This window comes from Liolophura sinensis, chromosome 6, assembly GCF_032854445.1.
Source record: "Liolophura sinensis isolate JHLJ2023 chromosome 6, CUHK_Ljap_v2, whole genome shotgun sequence".
NCBI classification, from domain to species: Eukaryota; Metazoa; Mollusca; class Polyplacophora; order Chitonida; family Chitonidae; genus Liolophura; species Liolophura sinensis.
Window position 1 is genome coordinate 61,051,653 of NC_088300.1, and position 18,369 is coordinate 61,070,021.

At 38.6% G+C, this 18,369-nt stretch overlaps 2 protein-coding genes across 2 annotated transcripts; one reads left to right on the forward strand and one right to left on the reverse strand.

Annotated features, from left to right (window-relative positions):
- The first annotated feature begins 2,197 nt into the window (after positions 1 to 2,197).
- LOC135468603 (myotrophin-like) lies at positions 2,198 to 6,830 on the forward strand. The gene is given in 5 exon segments (XM_064746945.1): positions 2,198 to 2,364; positions 4,850 to 4,966; positions 5,156 to 5,239; positions 5,778 to 5,819; positions 5,821 to 6,830. Coding segments are annotated over 5 exon segments (360 nt in total). The 5' UTR covers positions 2,198 to 2,292; the 3' UTR covers positions 5,866 to 6,830.
- A 3,539-nt stretch (positions 6,831 to 10,369) lies between these two features.
- Positions 10,370 to 15,007, reverse strand: LOC135468510 (small ribosomal subunit protein uS9). Its single transcript, XM_064746798.1, has 6 exons — positions 14,968 to 15,007; positions 14,826 to 14,874; positions 12,644 to 12,745; positions 11,959 to 12,055; positions 11,384 to 11,431; positions 10,370 to 10,562 (listed from the first exon to the last, which is right to left on the reverse strand). Exons 1-6 carry the CDS (start codon positions 14,985 to 14,987, stop codon positions 10,417 to 10,419), a joined length of 462 nt encoding a protein of 153 aa, XP_064602868.1. The 5' UTR covers positions 14,988 to 15,007; the 3' UTR covers positions 10,370 to 10,416.
- Positions 15,008 to 18,369: the final 3,362 nt, after the last annotated feature.

Consider the following 18,369-nt stretch of genomic DNA (forward strand, 5'->3'; position numbering starts at 1 on the left):
TTCAGGATGAAGTTTGTCCATAACCACATGATTTCTGGTGTATGTACCATTTATAGCCTGGCTCATATTCATGTCCTCCATATAAGAAGTCACTCCCTTCTGTTTCAACTTTTTTTTCCACCAAAGAGAAATATGCAATACTTTTTCAAATGTTTCTGCGTTACTTAAAAATGCTCACAAAGGTAGATTGCCTTGGCATTTGTGTCTATTTAGTGTATGTTAAGGGGTAGATTCATGTCTAAAGTCAATTTTAAACAAACATGCATGTAACCAATATAATAATTTAGTTTACCTTGTTTACAAGTTCTTTAAATATTGAGGGATCTTTCACAACTATGTGTATGTATATAATTTAATTAAATTATTACACCAAACTCCTGAAGCTTGAGTTACTGATGGTTTTATTATAATTTATCACATGACTGATGCATGTTGACCAGTGATATGGCGAGAAAAAGCTGCATTCTCTCAGTATTATGGATGAGAGTGGCAACATATACAAAGATTATCAAAGGGGATTGTGCCCAATTAACTTTTTAGGCATTTGATTGGGCTAGTACACTATTTGTACTGTTCAGGCATTGTTCAATGGATCCCACACATCACATTGCTTAGTCTGTTAAGCAATGCGGTATCAGCAGATTTTCCTCTCACAAAAGGTGGTGCTAGTGTGAATTAGGACCTGCACATTACAAGTCTTGCCCCATACAAAACACATTGCATTCTGCGGTTTCATCTGTGACTTATTTGGTGTACCCATCATGATGTCGTGCTGTTGACGCTGTAGTGGAATGTCCAGCATCACCTAAATGACGTAATAGATGTCCCACTTCAGACTTCTGCCAGTATACCATTGTGGCACTGTGACTTCATAGGCAAATTGGCAGTTTGCAAAGGTTTACAAACTCGGAAGTTTGTCTGCTCTGCTGGAAAAAAATACGTATTCCAGAAGGCCAAGTTAAGAGCACGTGGCCTCGGACCCCCATTAATTTTCCATACGCGACAATGTTAACGTCTAGCGCTGTAGCTCAGTCCCAAACATTCCGTGGCCAATAAGCTTTGGTGCATACCTGGCCCAGCCTGTGAGAAAGAAGCCATAAAAATCTTGACATAGGTTGACCGTCAAAATCTGGACCTTTCCATGCCGGCAGCTGGGAAGCGTGCCTAGCAACGCCAAGGGGACGTCACTCGCAGCCTCATCACTACCTCACACCTTGTGTCCTCTCACCCAGAATTTCAAACTTTCATCAATAAAGCTCATACCTCATCAAAGTTTAGACAGTTTCCAGCATTTTAATACCAAGCATGCACCTGTGCACCAAAAATGGACGCCTGGGAGCAAAAAAAGACTTTATACCCTACAATTCACAGAACTGCAATCGTCCCTACCGAAAAACGGAAGTTGTAATGGGGGTCTGTGTCCATGTCAAATGACAGTACAGAATAGTCTCCTTTGAGCTACACCTCTCACAGACTATAATCTCTTACGATTACATGTATACCGCATAATCATGGTATACAGTAACTATTATACATTATATTGCAGAAACAAAACAGTTTCAGCAGTTTATGATTAAAAGAATTTATTTTTAGTTCAAATTGCTGATATAGCTTTCGGCTTAAGTTTTGAATTTTTGTCCCAATGCATGCTTGCAAGGTGAAGCATACCTGTATCACTTAACTGACATCTACAGGCCTACATTGGACGCAGAAATGGACAGGGATTAAGGACATCCATGTCGTGCAGCAGACAACCACAGTATGTTGTGGACAGCACACTGATAACCAAGGAGTGCTAGCGAAGTCAATGCCTGAACATAGGGCTATAAAAATTTTTCTATATACATATGTGAACATACTGTAACTAAGTGTAAATGTAGTGAAGGGTCGTGGATGTCAAATTAGCTTAATTTGTCCCACTGACCCACAAAACGACAAACTGTTAGACTTGCTTCGCGGTAGCTTAGGTATCTTGCTTTGAAAAACATAATTTATTGAAACCATACATCCCTTGATTAAGATGAGTCACTGAAAGCGGCGCGGAAACCGACCGAATGGTGCTGCTTACACGAGAGTGCGATATCAAATGATGCTTAGTACGTCGATGTCAGAACTTATTTCATTGGCTCCCCACAAGAAAACATCCAATCACCATGTGCGTTCTTCAGCTAATGCAGACCGAAGAAACACCCACACTCTACTTCCGGTAAAATTGCTGGATCGCTGGCTTGTGAAAAAAAATATTTTGTACACATTATTATTGTGGATAACGAATACACACAGCTCACAAACATGGGGGATTCTTTTGTTTGGAGTTTGAAAAACGGTGAACTGGAACAAGTACGCAAAATCGTGGAGGCTAAGGTAAAGCTCATTTTGTGAAATGTGGAGTGTGTTGTTGTTGTCAGGGAAAATGTGACACATGTAGGTGACTTGGCATAGTATATGGTAGTAGTAATACTGCACGAGTGGGAGAATAATTTGATAAATTGCGCATATACATATAGTGTCATGTCCTACATTGGTTGAATGTCAGTATTCGACCTATGTCCATCTAGATGGACAATGAATGTTAGAATTTTAAAATAGCACATTGAGTCAGATTATCCAGATGGACTAGACTAGCTACCCCATCCCTTGTCCGAGATTGGTTCTGGTGTTACGTTTCGCAAGACTTTTGTTCTACCAAGGATGGCTCCGAACCAACATCAGAGCGCACTCCATTTAAACACCTGATGTAATTGCCATGGTAGTTTGTCATGTCATTTGGGAGGAAAAATTACCCATCAAACATGCCTCTGCAACCTGAAGTTTTCAAACACATATGTTCCTTATATTTTCATCTGCCAATTATCGCAAGCACAACATCGATGCATTATTTACATGGCCATTCGGGTCCGAGATTCCTTTGTGATACTCAGAGCACACTGCTGTACTAACAGCCTTGACATGTTTGACAAAAGCTGACAACTGCATCAGTTTTTTTCGGACCAGCTTAACAAAATTTTGCCAAACCAAACGTCAAAGCAATCTCGGACTACCCCATCGGCAGAGCTCGCAGCATACACATTACTGCATAAAAGTCAGATGATTGTGAATAGTTGAGATAACAGCAATGCTTCAACAGCTCCACCTAAGCCTTTGGAGTTAAAGTCAACAACAACATAACACAACTAAGGTGCATACTGTTACAACTCATCAAGCTAACAACCCAATATTCCGGAAGTCGTTCGAACTTACCTGATACGTCTGTCAGCAACCTGCGGATGGTTGTGGGTTTCCCCCGGGCTGTGCCCAGTTTCCACCTACCATAATGCTGGCCGCCGTCGTATAAGTGAAATATTCTTGAGTAAAACATCAATCAAATAAATCAATTAAATAACTTACCTGATACAACACAGACCACCAACTAGCCAAGTTTAAACATGGCCAATAATGTAACGTAAACACAGCAATGCAGTGGTCCAGTGCCATTAACGATCAATGATGGTTCAGCTCTTACTTCCACACTGGCCCATATCCATCCTTTCCATGGCTCTCTTTACAGTCTCCTGTTGTTGCTTCCACCCAGAATAGCCTGCAGTGGTAACATTCCAGAGCCATGGCATCTTCACACAACATGCTACAGGACTTTTGCATTCCTCAGTCCCTCGGCTCCCTATCACCAAGCCTGTCCACCACTGTTACCTGGCTGTAAACTGAAATGTTACCAAATTTTCCATGTGAAATTTAAACATCTCAAAATTGCATAAACTCTGATTGGATAACAACATAGACATTACAAATTAGAAAATTACTTGAAAGATAGAGACAAAAGTTCAAGAGACAGGGGTTTACGCAAGATCTGTAGCACCTTACCAGTGGTGACGTTTTCAGTGGAAGAAGCAATAGGAGACTGTAGACATGTTAGAGAGGCATGGAACAGTTAAGTATGGGCTGGTGCAAAGTTAAGCATTTACCGTTATGTGCTGTCAGTGGCAACTAAACCGTGGTGATGAAGTGGTATGTGATAATGCCATGAGCCATGTTTAAACTTGACTAGCTAGATTTAGCCAGAAGTTGAAATCAGGCCTTCTCTTTTGCAGTTTTCACCCATTTTCTCCATCTGTCCTGTGTTGATTTTGTCAGAATAGGGTGTCCCAAAGACACTGTGACACCCTCTGGGCTACAACTATGTGTCAGACTTGATTGAAGCAGTGGTGCCACTGTATGGTAGCAACAGTGGTGAATGGAACAAAGTCATTGAATGCTTCCTGCTTTAGTTGCATTGAGTGCATGACTAAAGTGGATGCAAGGTGTGAGCTGAGAATTTCATACATCATGGCAAATACCCTTATTCTTCAACCATTTCTGCCCATGTGAAAAAATATTTTGATACATTCTGAGTGAACTATGGGCTATACAGAAATAGTTCGCATAGTTTTATGAAGCTTGCAATTTACAGTAATACCAACTGATCACTAAAGCATCATTTTCATAGTATGTTGTATGCATAAATCGTACTGAATAAATTGCTTTGTTGAAAAGGTTGAAGATTTACAATATACATTTATATCAGTCAATCAAATCTTTATTGAAAAGTTCTAATTCAGAACATTTACACTCAGCTAGCAGTGGTGGATAAAAAGTGAAGTAAAATAGTGTGTGAATACTTGTGCAGTGGACATGTAGGACACACAGGGTGTGGGTACAAATTGCAAACCCAGCCATGGACAGGAAATTTGTAGAATTGCCCTGCTCTCATTTGCTGGGCCTTGGTGGTTATAACGGTTGTGCGCGACGCTTTGCGCTCTCTAAATTGAATGCCTCCTAGGTAAATTTTGTGTTGTCAAAAAATGTACTGTTGTAGGGACCAGAGGTCATCAAGAAGGAAATAGAAAATGGAAGGATGGCACTTCACTTTGCTGCTGACTATGGACAGACAGATGTGATGGAATATTTAATATCAAAAGGTGCTGATGTTAATGTGAGTATACTGCATGTATGTATCCCACTTTTCCAGCCATGTACTGGATAAAATCTTAATCAAGTTTTAATTAATAAAAATTATAACTATGCATAACATATTTTTTTTACAAGAATCCAGGAATTCAATTCTGAAAAATATTCGCTTAATCAAAGTTCAGAAATAATTGATCCATTGTTTCTTTTCCAGCAACAAGATAAGCATGGCATTAGCCCGTTGCTGGCTGCAATATGGGAAGGTCACACAAGTTGTGTTAAATTGCTCTTGGAAAAGGTGAAGTGTTGTTATCCTGTATTTTTTCTTCTATAATCCCTTTATCCAGTTTGGCACTGGGATATGTCATTTTGTTATGTCAAGTATATACACCAGTAAGGATTACATATTAGAGTTCAGTTCTGTAGATATTGTACATTATGGTCTGTTTTCAACAATGCGGCAGTTCTGTGTTGCTGTTGTATCTGGTCATGTAGGGTGAAAACCATCGTTAAAAGAACTCTTAGAGTGGAATTTTGCTGAAACTTGCTGAAAGTTATTAAAAATGATTCCAGTGAAACTTCATCCATGGGCAGATTTCCTGTATATCATAACAGAAGTTGATTGAAATCTGCCAGATGGGTGCACTTACCCAAGGTGATAGGTTGTGATTATATTTAAAATGATGTAGTGCAGTCACTATATCAGTCATCTTAAACCTGTTTAAATGTTGTGTGACCACTGTCTGGAACAACTCCTAATGTAAATGATAGGCCTGGCATGTTTGCTGTATTTGTGTGCATCACGCTCATTCACATCACTGCCTTCTTGTTTAAAGGGTGCCAAGAAAGACGGCAAGTCTCCAGATGGAAGCCGCTTATATAGAATGTGCTGAAACACAGGACATTAAGGACTTGCTCAAGTAACGTGTTTGAACAATGTTTTGATGGGGCACAGGAATAAACAAGGCCTTGTATGAGTGGGAGCTTAAGATGTCTAGTGGAAGAGGCCTGGAGTTCACATTGGATCACTGTATATCTTGCATCGCTGTGGTCACATCCCAGTATAATCAAGCTCAAGCATGGACTCCTCTATGTTTTTTTTCTTTCTTTCTCTTTAACTTTACGTTAATGTTTTACACATCTTTTGCATGACCACCATGTCTTGTAAGTTGTTCCGAACCTTTGTAATCAAGTCATGTTCTTGAACAAGAATCATTTTTTATTTTAGTATGTCTAATTTGGTGGCAGTTGCTAATGCTACTTGTGTTTTTAATGTACTCAAAGTTATGAATTTTGGGTCTGCTGATAATTACTTACATGCATAACCAGTTTCTGCCATGGTTTATAACAATTTTTTATAGTTTTTTATTTTTGTTCATATATGTTCTGTGGTATGACCAGAATATAACAGGGAACAAGAAAGAAATGTGAACTGTAGATGAGTAGTCAAAAAACTTAAATCAAAGTTTTGCTGTTTCATGTTCTGGGTGATGTCAGCAGCTATTGCTGAAGGTATATTCTGTCCATATTAAAACAGTTAAATGCTTTTCCTTTATGTAATCAAATGTATCAATACCATATCCTCTATATACCAAGCATTCATTTAAAATATTTGTGGTCTCAATGAGAAAATTCATTCAAAAGCCACTTTCACAAATTCATTTTTACATAAATTTTTTGTCCAGGTTAAAATGGTACAAAGCAAAACAACTTCTGAGGAAAGCTATGAAAATGGATTTGACAAGTTTCATGAAAGTTGGCCGAAAAGTACATGTATGTATAAATTAATATTATTACAGCACATGTTTAAGATGTATTTAATATACAAGGACCATGGCTCTGAAAGAGAACCATCAACCGTTGTGGGGTTTTTTTCTTGTGGAAGATATGATGTTTGTTATTTATAGTATGCCAGTACCCTAAATTAAACCCCACCATTTGCCAGCAGTTATTTCAGATTATTAACTTTCCATTAGCACAAGCCAAGAGCTTTCACAAAGTTTGTATGTCACCATGAATAAGTGCTAAATTAAGATATGAAAGATATTTGTGAAAGATATGAAAAGCTATGTATTCTAAATAGATACATAACAATCAGTGATCACAGTGCTGTGCACACAAATAACTTATCAGTGCTGTATTGGGAATACCCTGTATAATTTTAAAGATGAACCGAATTAATATTTATTTTAATAGCTTCCAATAGCAATCAGTGTTTCCAACTTACATATTTCTCTTATTATACATGCATTATATTAAAAGACATCTCACAACATATGCCTCTGCAGATGCAAGGCCCATGTGTCTTAACAGCAACTAGTCAGTATCAATGCTGATACAGTAGTAGTCATTGTGAACAAGGTTTCATTTGGAAAAACTCAGGCTTCGAGACATGTGCCTTCTTTGCTCTACTTTGTTGATGCGTATCCAGAAACTGTTCAGTGGTCAAATTATTTATTTGCCAGGGCAAGGCAAATAAATAATCTTAACTTTGTGTAGAAATTGTAATACAGTTCATAAAATCACTTTTCAAAGCAGTGAAACAAATAAACAATGTAATGATTGTGGTTTATCATTATAGTCTGCCTTCTATTGAGCCTGGCCTGTTGGTCAGATGCGCTTTGATGACAGTGTATATGGGGAAAGTGTTGATTATCTTACCATTGTATCTACAGTATATAAATTTAAATAAATGACACGCTTTTATATCAAATATTTTGAATTATCTCTTGATCTGGAGTCTCAACCAGTGAAAAAAGGAAGGAAGCCTCCTGTGTTACCTCGTGAACTGCAGTCTTCCGTTCCTATTACTTGTAAGCAGGAGACAAAGGTTCATGGCTGAGTCGTTGAGTTTCAGATTAAGGAGCAGGCCTGTGGCTTAGTGGTTAAGTTTCCTGCCTTTTAATCGCTAGGGCACATAAGGTGCAAGTTCAAACCTAGCAGGGACAGGAAATCGGATGTAGGAAAGTTCATTAGTAACTACGTGGCAAAGGTTTACAAGGGAATTGCAGGAACTACAAGGGAATTACAAGGAACTTCAGTTTTCTCCCACCATAGAACTGACCACTGTCATGTAAGTGAAAAATTCCGGAGTGTGGCATTTGGTCTACTGTCAAGTGTATTGTAATAGGATGAGACCATCTGGGCATGGCATTCTTTAGTATGCACTGTTTTGCTCAGTTTTGCAAATTTTGATGTGGGGTGGTACATGTATATAGAATATAAGAATGTAATTGAAAAAATATTATATGAATAAAAATAAACGAATCTTCTGAAATATGTTCTTGGGTGGGTTTGGATGTCAAAATATTGTAAGAATGACGCTGTCTTAGTGTTCCAGCACCATAGCGGTCAACGTCAGAATTAGCAATGGTCTGGTTTCAAGGAGAACACCATTTTGGTGTGACCCGAAAGACATTCTGGGTAACGTTCTGATTGGTTTTTATTTAGTTGGTTGTTTTACGCCATAACTCGAGAATATTTTACCTTATATTACGATGGCCAGTATTATTTTGAGTGGAAGTCCCAAGAAACATGTGACCATCCACACGTTGCTGGAAGGCCTTCTCTCGTACAACAGAAGAGGCAGCCCGCATGAGCTGGATTTGAAGTCACAGCGTATGCATTGGTGAGAGGTTTTCTAGGCCATTGTGATGCACTACCATGCTTACCACGATAAGTTTTAAAGCCATAAACAAATTCATCACCTACAGGATATTGATCGGCTGTAAATTCGGAGGGAGGGGGCCCGAGGGTTGCCTGAAGTGGATAACGTGCCATCTGAGCGCAATAAACTAGAAACCTCTTACCGGTGCGGTCGTTGCGAGTTCCAGTCCAGCTCGTGCTAGTTTCCTCTGCTGCCCGTATGTGAGAAGGTCTTCTAGCAAATTACGGATGGTCAAGGTTTTTCCTTCCACCATACAGCTGGCCACCATGGTATGAGTGAAAACATTCTTGAGTACGGTGGAAAGCACCAATCAAATATAGAATTAAGGTGGATAAAACTGGAGTGAACAGCATAATCATTCATCAGGGGTATCCTGTAAAGGCCCACCATAAAGCCTTTCTGTGGAATGTAGGTTTAGCGTAAAAAAAACAGCATGTTAAAGGTGGTGCTCCATTGCTTAATGTACTTGTACAATGGGGATCTGTCAAAAGCCAGTCAGCAGGACCATGCAAAATTTTATGACCTCAAAAAGGTAACAGTATGAGGTTACAATAGAAATTGATACATTAAAACGGTGTGGACGTTGTGCTACAATCCACTCTTTACATAACAATGGCTCAAGGTCCTACTTCACACCAGGGCAACCTCATTGGATTGAAAAATATGCCACCTCCCCATTTTTCATCCCGCAGCACTGCACTTCCTTGAATTCTCAGTTTTCAAGAATCGAATGAATGCTTGAAGAGAAAATCAAACCAGACAAAAATTCCTTCCATCAGTAAAATAAACCAGGCTACTTAAGGTTTTTGCATTCTTTAACCACAAACTAATCCATGACGGCAAATGTCTGTTGTAAGATCACTACACTAGTGCGAACAACTGCACATTGAAAATGATGGTACCATGTTCAAATCTAACTCTTGCTTATCCAGCAAGGTGTCTTTAATGGTTATCATCACTGTGTCAGTTAAATACAAGATCATAGGCTGGGCTGGTGCTAAATATTTCTTAAATGTGGGTTCTTCCTTCCTTGCTCTATGATTTATTTATTTGACTTGGTGTTTTACGCCCTACTCGAGAATATTTCACTTATATTTCGAGAAAGCAACAGTGGTCAGCATCACAGTGGGTGGAAACCCCATGACCATCTGCAGGTTTCTGACAGACCTTCCCACGTACGACCTTGGTCTATGAGATTATTGTTCAAATCCAGCTGTCACTTGATCAACAAGATGTCCTTGCATAAATTAAGTACAAGATCACAGTTTCAGCTGTTATTGTTACATAGGGACCAACCTGATGGTCAGGTTCAAATCCAGATATCGCGTGTTCCACAACATGCTGAGCTTCCCTCTTAACATAGATCTGAATTACACATGGAGCATTCCTGTGCACAGCCCAAAACACTGCTTGCTGAAAAACTAATTTTCTCCTGATTTTGTAAATATCCATAGTATCCCTTCACTGTGACACCAACTGCCAATTTTACTTGAAGTTTTCACTCTATGTTCTGATAACTAACCTACATGTAAATAGTGCATTTGGTGTAAGATATCCATGCACTGATGTGCACTGATGTGCACTGATGTACCCATAGTTTCACAGTACTCAGTCCCACGTCTTTTTTTTTTTAACTGGACACAGCATACATTGTGCTTCGTGGATTGATACAGATTTGAACAAATCACATTTTCCAACTGCTATCAATTTTAAAAGTGGCAGAAACAAATCACTCTAGCAACAAGACATAACAACCAGACCTTCTCTTCACTGTGGCATCCCAGATTTATTACCAAATAAAGTACAAATTAACGGTAAGATTTCTGGTAGCGTGCGCGGGCACCTGGTCCACCAAATTTCTTAGGCTCGCAGCGTCTGGGGTCTGCCACAAGCAGGGAACGGTCGTACTGTATCAAAATGTCCTTGATTTCCTTCTTAGACGCCTCATCCACATCTGCACAAACAGAAAAGAAGCCAAAGTCAAGAAAAAAGTTCCTTACAGGATATCGAAAGTTGAGCACAAGATTCAAACAAACTCCAATATGCTGATGCAAGTATTGCTCACACCCAAATCCATGATATAATGTTCAAGTGAAAGTAACTCCACATTTCTGGGCATTATTAAAGCATTTTTTTCATGATCTCAGCTCAACACACCACAAGTTTTGAGCTCCATATCACGTCAAGGGGTCATTATTTATTTATTTATTTGATTGGTGTTTTACGCCGTACTGAAGAATATTTCAATTATACGACCGCGGCCGGAATTATGGTGGGAGGAAACCGGGCAGAGCCCGGGGGAAACCCACGACCATCCACAGGTTGCTGGAGGACCTTCCCACTGACGTATCATGCCGAAAACACCAGACATGACAACTCATCATCACTGAAACTTATACTGATATTGAAACAGTCCAGTTTCCTTGCTCTAACCTCTCACTACTGAGCCACATGCTAAGCAGCAACAAGTCTTTGTTTTTATCTTTTAAAGTCTTTGGTATGACCCAAACCGGGATTGATTTGCCTAATTTGTTTCTTACTACATGTACAGTAACACTTGTTCCCAGTCTATGGGATAGGTTTTACTGGTAAGTAACACATTAGTACTTGGGGCAGCCACTATATCCAACTTCAGAGTAACTGTATATACACAAACAGCATGTATACATAAACATACATGTGTAAGATTAAACATGTAGGGTTTCATTCCTGACTTCAGGAACAAATAAGACATCAACGATGTTATAAAGACAGATTCAAATATTCTAGACTCACATTTCTGGTAATAGGCAACGAGAGCTTTGGAGATGGACTGTCTGATGGCTGGAAAACAAATGAGAAAAGTTTAGTGCATGTCTCACATCTCCGTGAACAGCATGCAGTGTACTACATTAAAACCAAGAATGACAAAGAACGACGAAACAGAATATTTTTTTATCTTCTAGAATTCTTCATTTTTCAGTTTATGGCACAGATTTCTAAGTGAAGCATTGTGTAAAGTGTAAGATTGATTCAGGTTGTGTCAGACTTGTAAAAAGGCTAAAAAAGCAAAGGTTTTTCAATGACCAATGCTTATCTAAGAATCATGTCATCAAGAAAGAAAGGAATTCATGTTAACATTGTTCATTAATTGGAAGTTAGACATCTGATTATACTGGCTTCAAGCTGTGCCTTATCACAGGAGGAAGTACAACTGATTTCATACTGGAGCAGAAAATATTCCAAAATACATCAGAACACATTTGGAATTGGAAAAAATGATTCTGGATCAATGCTACCCAGCCAAACTTTCAGCCTTTATATCTTTATAGGTGACAACAAAACTGGCAAAGATTATCCAGGTCGTTTACCATAAATCTGAGCCACATGTCCTCCTCCCTTCACACGGACCCTGATATCCACTCCAGCAAACCGTTCCTTCCCCAACAACAACAATGGTTCCTGAAGCTGAAATACATATCATGGGATGAACCATCAATTTGTTTTTAATACTGACATTTACATTGTAATATAAGAATTCACCATTTCATACAGCTATAAACTTAAAACATGAAATGTACAGCTTTCAGATTGCACCGATCTGTCATTCAAGAGGTTTCTGCTAAGACACGGATGAAACAGCTTGGATTTTGAAAACTACTAATCAACATATAATTGTGAGGAGTGCTAAGTAATGCATGTACATCATACTTAACTTGCTTTCAGCTTTCAGGACAATGCAGTGGTTTCTTTCATTTACATTTCATAAAAAGTAACAATCAAGTTTCATAAAATGTAACAATTTTGAGTGATTCAATAGCCAGATTTATGAGCCAGGACCACTAAAAATCAAAGGGAGACAAGTCTAGTGTTTTCTGAACAAATCTTTGAATTTAATACAATCCATACAAAGAATGACTGCTCAACTTTCTCACATGCAACGTCCTTCAGTTTTGCATACCATGCTGGCAGGAGAAAAAGAGGTTTTCAACAAACTCAGCACTACGCTGCCACAGCAGCACCATTAATGGTTTAATGAAGAACAAGAGAAATTACCTTTGCTCGCAAAATCTGGGGTTCCAGAAGATCCAGGGGTCTGCCATTGACTTTGATCAGTCCATTTCCTCTCTTACAATGGGCAACAGCCGTGGCTGTTTTCTGGAACATTGAAAAAAAAAAAAAAAAGACCTTGTCGAATAGATCTACCTTTCACAAATACAATTAACATGCAAAAAGTATAAATTCGTCAGGCATGCTTGACACACTCACTCACCACACAGGCTATAAAATGATTTAAAAAAAACGAAACTATGTCTTGAATCTTCACAGGACGTTTGAATGACATTCTTCTCTTAGGAGGAATCCATCTGATGTCATGAAGATTAGTTTAACTATTTACTGACAGCCAAAATTTAAACAATATTATCCATGAAACTGAATTGGTAGTGAAACAAACTTATCAGTCCAACTAGCTCTTTCAGACTCTTAAAAATGCATGACTTATGTTGACAGTTGTGGACACCGATGTATTTTCGGGAAGTTTTAAGAGTGAACACCTGACAAATTTGGAGGCGTTTACACCTAGCCCAAAGCTAGTCTAACAAATCAAATCAATGTCAGCCATGTTTGGAATTTTAACATCTAATAGGGCAATGGGCCACAGAAATTTTATCCCCGCTAACATTCTCTTTACAGCCCCTGTAATTTCAAACAAGGCAGATGTTGGTTCAACTTAAAAATTGAGAAGTTTTAAAAACCAGGATCACTGTTGAAAGATAGTTTACCGATGATGGCTTGGACATATTTACATTTAAGTGTTAAAAGGAATCGGTGTGTAACAAACATAAGGTAAGGTTCAATCATTTTTTTTTTTTTTGGCGAAACTGTCCTTGTGGATATAGGTCATATAGAGGCTGTGCATTACGTAAGAAAGTCCACCTTAGGTTTGGGCTATTTCACATTGTAATTCTCGTAACTGCGTTGCTCGAAATGAGAATTCCCTGAAAGTCTGACCTGCTTCTGGGTTTGGAATGTTACTGAGTTTTGGCGTAGAAATCCTCCACAAAACTATTTTATTTCCATTGTTGTCCGCACACAGAACTTCAGTATTCTTAATTCCACTTAGAAGGCATAAAAAGAACTCATATTTTTAGTGCTGGTAAGTTTTGGCGCTGTGAGCACAGACCTCATTGAGATCGGCTTCATCAATGCGTGGCAATTTGTTTAAGAGGCTGTGATAGACTCAGTGTTACCATAAATGGAAGTTGTCAGGACTAGGGTTACATTTATGTGTTGATTCCACATGCATTCTGACGTCACCTTTTTTTTCCACGGACACCTGTTTTACTGATTCTTCATTGGTTAAAATTAAATGGGGAGATGTTCAATTTGCATACAAAGAGAAACAGCGTAAATAATGTGTTTACTATTCTAGTTATCTGTTACCTGTCTATATCATTTACATGACATTGCTTTGCGATTTATACTTTTCTGAAAGGATTTATATAACTTGTGAAATGCTCTGGAATCACACTTCCATCAGACAGCATGTAGAGTCCGTAGCCGGTTGCTTATACCACTACACCACTTGACACCACTTGTGGTTTTTACATGCCTTTTAGACAGTTGAACATGGTCAAGGTTGAATGCGTATGTGCATGTGTCACATGCTTTTGTCATGTGAACTACACCTGGAAAAGGTCCCCACCATATCTGGCCAACCTCATTCAGCGAAGCATGAAGTAATGATGTAAAAAGTTACAGATAAATATAACCCTAGTCTTTAGCCAACAGCCCAATGAATGTCAGAATTTTGAAATGTCGCAGGAGTCCATCTAGATGGACTAAAAAGCCAGCAGTCAACCCTGCAGGAAATGGACACTCAAAGCAAGGAATTTTTAAGCTGGGATTGCAGAAACGTGGTAGAGTGACATCAGTTTCATTAAAGAATCCGCTTTCCAGAATGAATCTGTCAGAAGCGGTTCAAAACTTCGATGACTAACAAAGGTATCAACCATGTCTTTACACTTGCCCTGTGTGATTAGCCGCAACTAGGTCGTTTAAATACACATTGACATTACCACGGCAAAAGCACGGCCAATATTTATAAGATGCCATCCTCCACTTCTTTGAGTAGTTAACGGCATAGATAGCGTGTACTTGATACATCGCCATGTGTACATGTTGTTGTTGTAATATGACCAACCATGTGGGCTGTTCGAAGAGAACAAGTGTATACCTTTCGTCCATAGACTTGAACGGACTGTAATGGGCCTTTACCAGGGGCACTGCGGAATAAACAAAAAGCAAAATGAAATGAGGGGCTCAACAATACATAGTTTAATGGTAATCTTTATGTTTTTATTCGGCAACCAACTCACACTTTGGCAGTCTCCGCCATGTTGAATTGAAAAGGAAGGCGAACGGGGTGACCTTTGCGAAATTCACGGTGGTCTCAGCCAATCATCATCGTTCTTATGAAAACGCACTGTGTTCTTCACTCGCCGCTGTTCATTGGTTGGAGATGTTTCCGTGCCTGCACTTGCACATTAATGTCACCAGTGTAAACAAATCCACGTGCTGCATAGCGTTTATTACGATTGAGCAGTCAGTGTTTGAATATAAGTGCTGGAGCATATACTCATTCAGTACAACAAATCGAAGTTGATGTACAAATATTGTAATCTCCTACGGCTTAATTATCTGCGTGACTTTTTATGTATGCCTGTATTCTGTGTAGAACAAATAAACAGCAATAGCTTTGTAGAAATTCCATCTTCGTTAAATATAAAAAATAATATATACGTATAACCTTATGCTTTTATATCTCTCCGTTTATGCTAAAAGTGACTATATACATATATGCAAAGAGTCTGATTCGATAAAATGAAGACAGACATTTGGATCTTTTTACTAAAGGTAATGTCGAAATGTTTCCAACAAATTAGACAGCACGTGTGTATTGCGGCGTCACATCCAGTGAACAGGTGTCTGCTCAAGAACGTTTTCTGAATATCTACACTACGGGACATTAATTAAGGGCACTACTAAAGACACAAAAGGAGGAAAGGCAATTGATGTCCATCGTAAACCATAATTTACTGGACCCACTGACCTAACATAATACAACATGTATAATAGACCAGTGAGGTATAGTATGCTAGCTTGAATTCATTTCCCACTAACCTGAAAACCAATACTATAAAACATCTCCCTGTATAATATTTGATGTACATGTAGCTTCTTATCTTAAAAAAAAAGGACTAGAATTATATGTATTCAGCCTGGCTGGCATCCAATCTAAGTTCCCTCTAGATCGGATTACTTTTATAAAATATAAAAATTGTCAAAACAGAAATTGCCATGTGTTTATTTTGGTTTTCTCGAATTCAACAAACTGAGGCAAATATGTAGTGAACTCTTTATTGATGTTTTAGGTTGCCACAATATATAGCTGCAACACTGTCGATGTGGCGTTATGTGATATAATCGAGTCATCCCTTCACGCTGAAAAGCTGTACCACACATGGCAACTGACATATAATGTAACTAGAAGACGATTATACTTGTGATAATATGGTTTTCTAAACCTCATCTCAAGGAAATCAGTTTTGAAAAGCTTTGAATTTTTTATTTATATTCATAAAAATATGGAATAAAAAGAAGAATGGTTTACAAGTTATATAGTGATATTTCATATGCTAAACCTGATAACTATCCAATACAGACAAGGGCGGATTGTGTGACTTCCTCTGGAATTGAAGTGTGCCATGATCGGGGTGTACACTACAGAAGAGTTTTCCTCACTCTCAAACTATGCGAGATCTTGGTGATCGATGATCCTCGTCTAGCGTTCTTGAAAGACCATTTGCCTTCCACAAATGATATGGTATACATATATCTGTATCTTACACATGGAAATGTTTGTCGGTAACTTCACAGGTTGGTCAGTAACTTGTTAAAGGTCAGTGGTGTCCCTCCAGGCACTCGGTTTAATCCTCCACGTGTGATCTTGCATGAATGTCGTTGGGGAGACCACTTGCCTTTGACCAGCTATATGATATTAATGTCACGCGCCAATAATTCGCCAGTAACAAAAAGTTGGTCCTGATCTCCTTTCTTCTCCACACATATTTACACTACAGTCGATATAACACTAGTGAAAAATTCATGACACGTGGTGATATACGCATGCATGTTTCAAGGTTAAAGGCAAAGAAAACACTAAAATAAAGTATTTATCTGATGAAACAAAGGAACATACAAAAAAAAACATTCAACACTGTCCAGGAAAATACTCTGATTATTTTTTTACAATTTTTCCATGTTCATCTGTCTAAACTGACATACAACAAAATACATGCATTTAAAAGAAAGGATTCTATTGTGGTCTGTTGGCACCCAGAGGGTATTTGTGATATCGCAGCAATATTTTTGGGTTGAAATAGGTCGTTTCAATGTCCATTTGTTGAATGCATTCATAGCTTGAAACGAAGATGCACTTTAAGTGATGAAAAGCAGCAATCTATGTGTGTTAAGTGGCAAAAAGCTGAAGTGACATCACTGGTCCCAATATGGTCAGAAAAGGCCACAGCTGAATCCAAAATTTGAAATCCATTTTACTAGGTCGAAAAATATTCTAAAAAACAATATCAAGCTATTTTCCCGGGCACTATTTAATGGTCTTTCATCTGACATGAATTTCATGTTAGTGTGTTCTTTGCCTTTAACCTTTCAAGTGGTCTATTTAAAAGTGCGCGTCTGCACTGCATGCATGGTGGATCTACTAGTCATGACTTAGGCATGTTGCAGTATAATTGTGTTATGATCCTGCATGGCCTTTAGGTAGAACATATTTCGTGGATATATCTAGAATGTAGATATACCGTGGATACCTGTATATTTTAATGGACGCTTTAATTAACACCCTTGTTATTCCCCGTATAGTAATATATAGGCCTAACGGCAGGAGTGAAAAATACCGGTTTTTCAGTTCATTAGTGCAATCAATATTTAGTGGAATCACAGACAATTCTATTTTAATTTGAGGTTTCTCGGCATTGGGTGTTTGAGTGACATTTCTCCGTGGAGTTACCATGCGATTTTACATTTGGGAGGCTTTAAAATAACCACAGATGACAGAATCGTCCGAACCCTATTTATACCTAATATGTATAAATAAGGTAGTCAACTCCAATGCTTGAGACAGAAGTGTCAACTTTACATAACTGGACATAAAGCACGGAAAAATAGTCCAATCTCAACCAAACAACGTTTACTCGAAAGCTGACACATTAAGCTTTACATTGGTGTGTGAATAGGCAAACAAGCATGCTTTCACTTGGCTACACGAAGCCGGAAACCCGTAAGTTCGTAGGTTTTTGGTTTAGTCGAACCAATCCGGTAACACGAGAAGACCGTCAGGCGACATGCGCTCCTCTCACAGCGGTTATGACCCACATAACCGCTGCGAGGGGAGCGTACAGACGACATTTTCTGGCTTGATTTCTCAGCGATGAAAGCCGCTGGAGCCATCATATTTAGATTCCATCCACCATATGAAATGTTATTTTAATAAAACATTTTGAAATACCTTGATTGGTCAAAGAGAATGTAGCATTCTCTGTTTTTTTTTACTCCATAATCGCACAGCTGTCAGTTCAACTTGCCTCCATTTAAAGTGATTTGAAATTTTAACCATATTCTAAGATCGCTTGGTGATCCCGTGGCACGGTGATTGAAGTGATGAACTATCGCATGCTACCGTGGCCCATATACGAGAT

What these genes read in the sequence shown, in the direction of transcription:
- LOC135468510 (XM_064746798.1), bottom strand. Translation starts at nt 14,987, where the DNA reads ATGGCGGAGACTGCCAAAGT. An exon ending in CCCAGATTTTGCGAGCAAAG is followed by an intron (nt 12,056 to 12,643) that starts GTAATTTCTCTT and finishes TATGTATTTCAG; the next exon opens with CTTCAGGAACCATTGTTGTT. An exon ending in ACATGTGGCTCAGATTTATG is followed by an intron (nt 11,432 to 11,958) that starts GTAAACGACCTG and finishes TTTGTTTTCCAG; the next exon opens with CCATCAGACAGTCCATCTCC.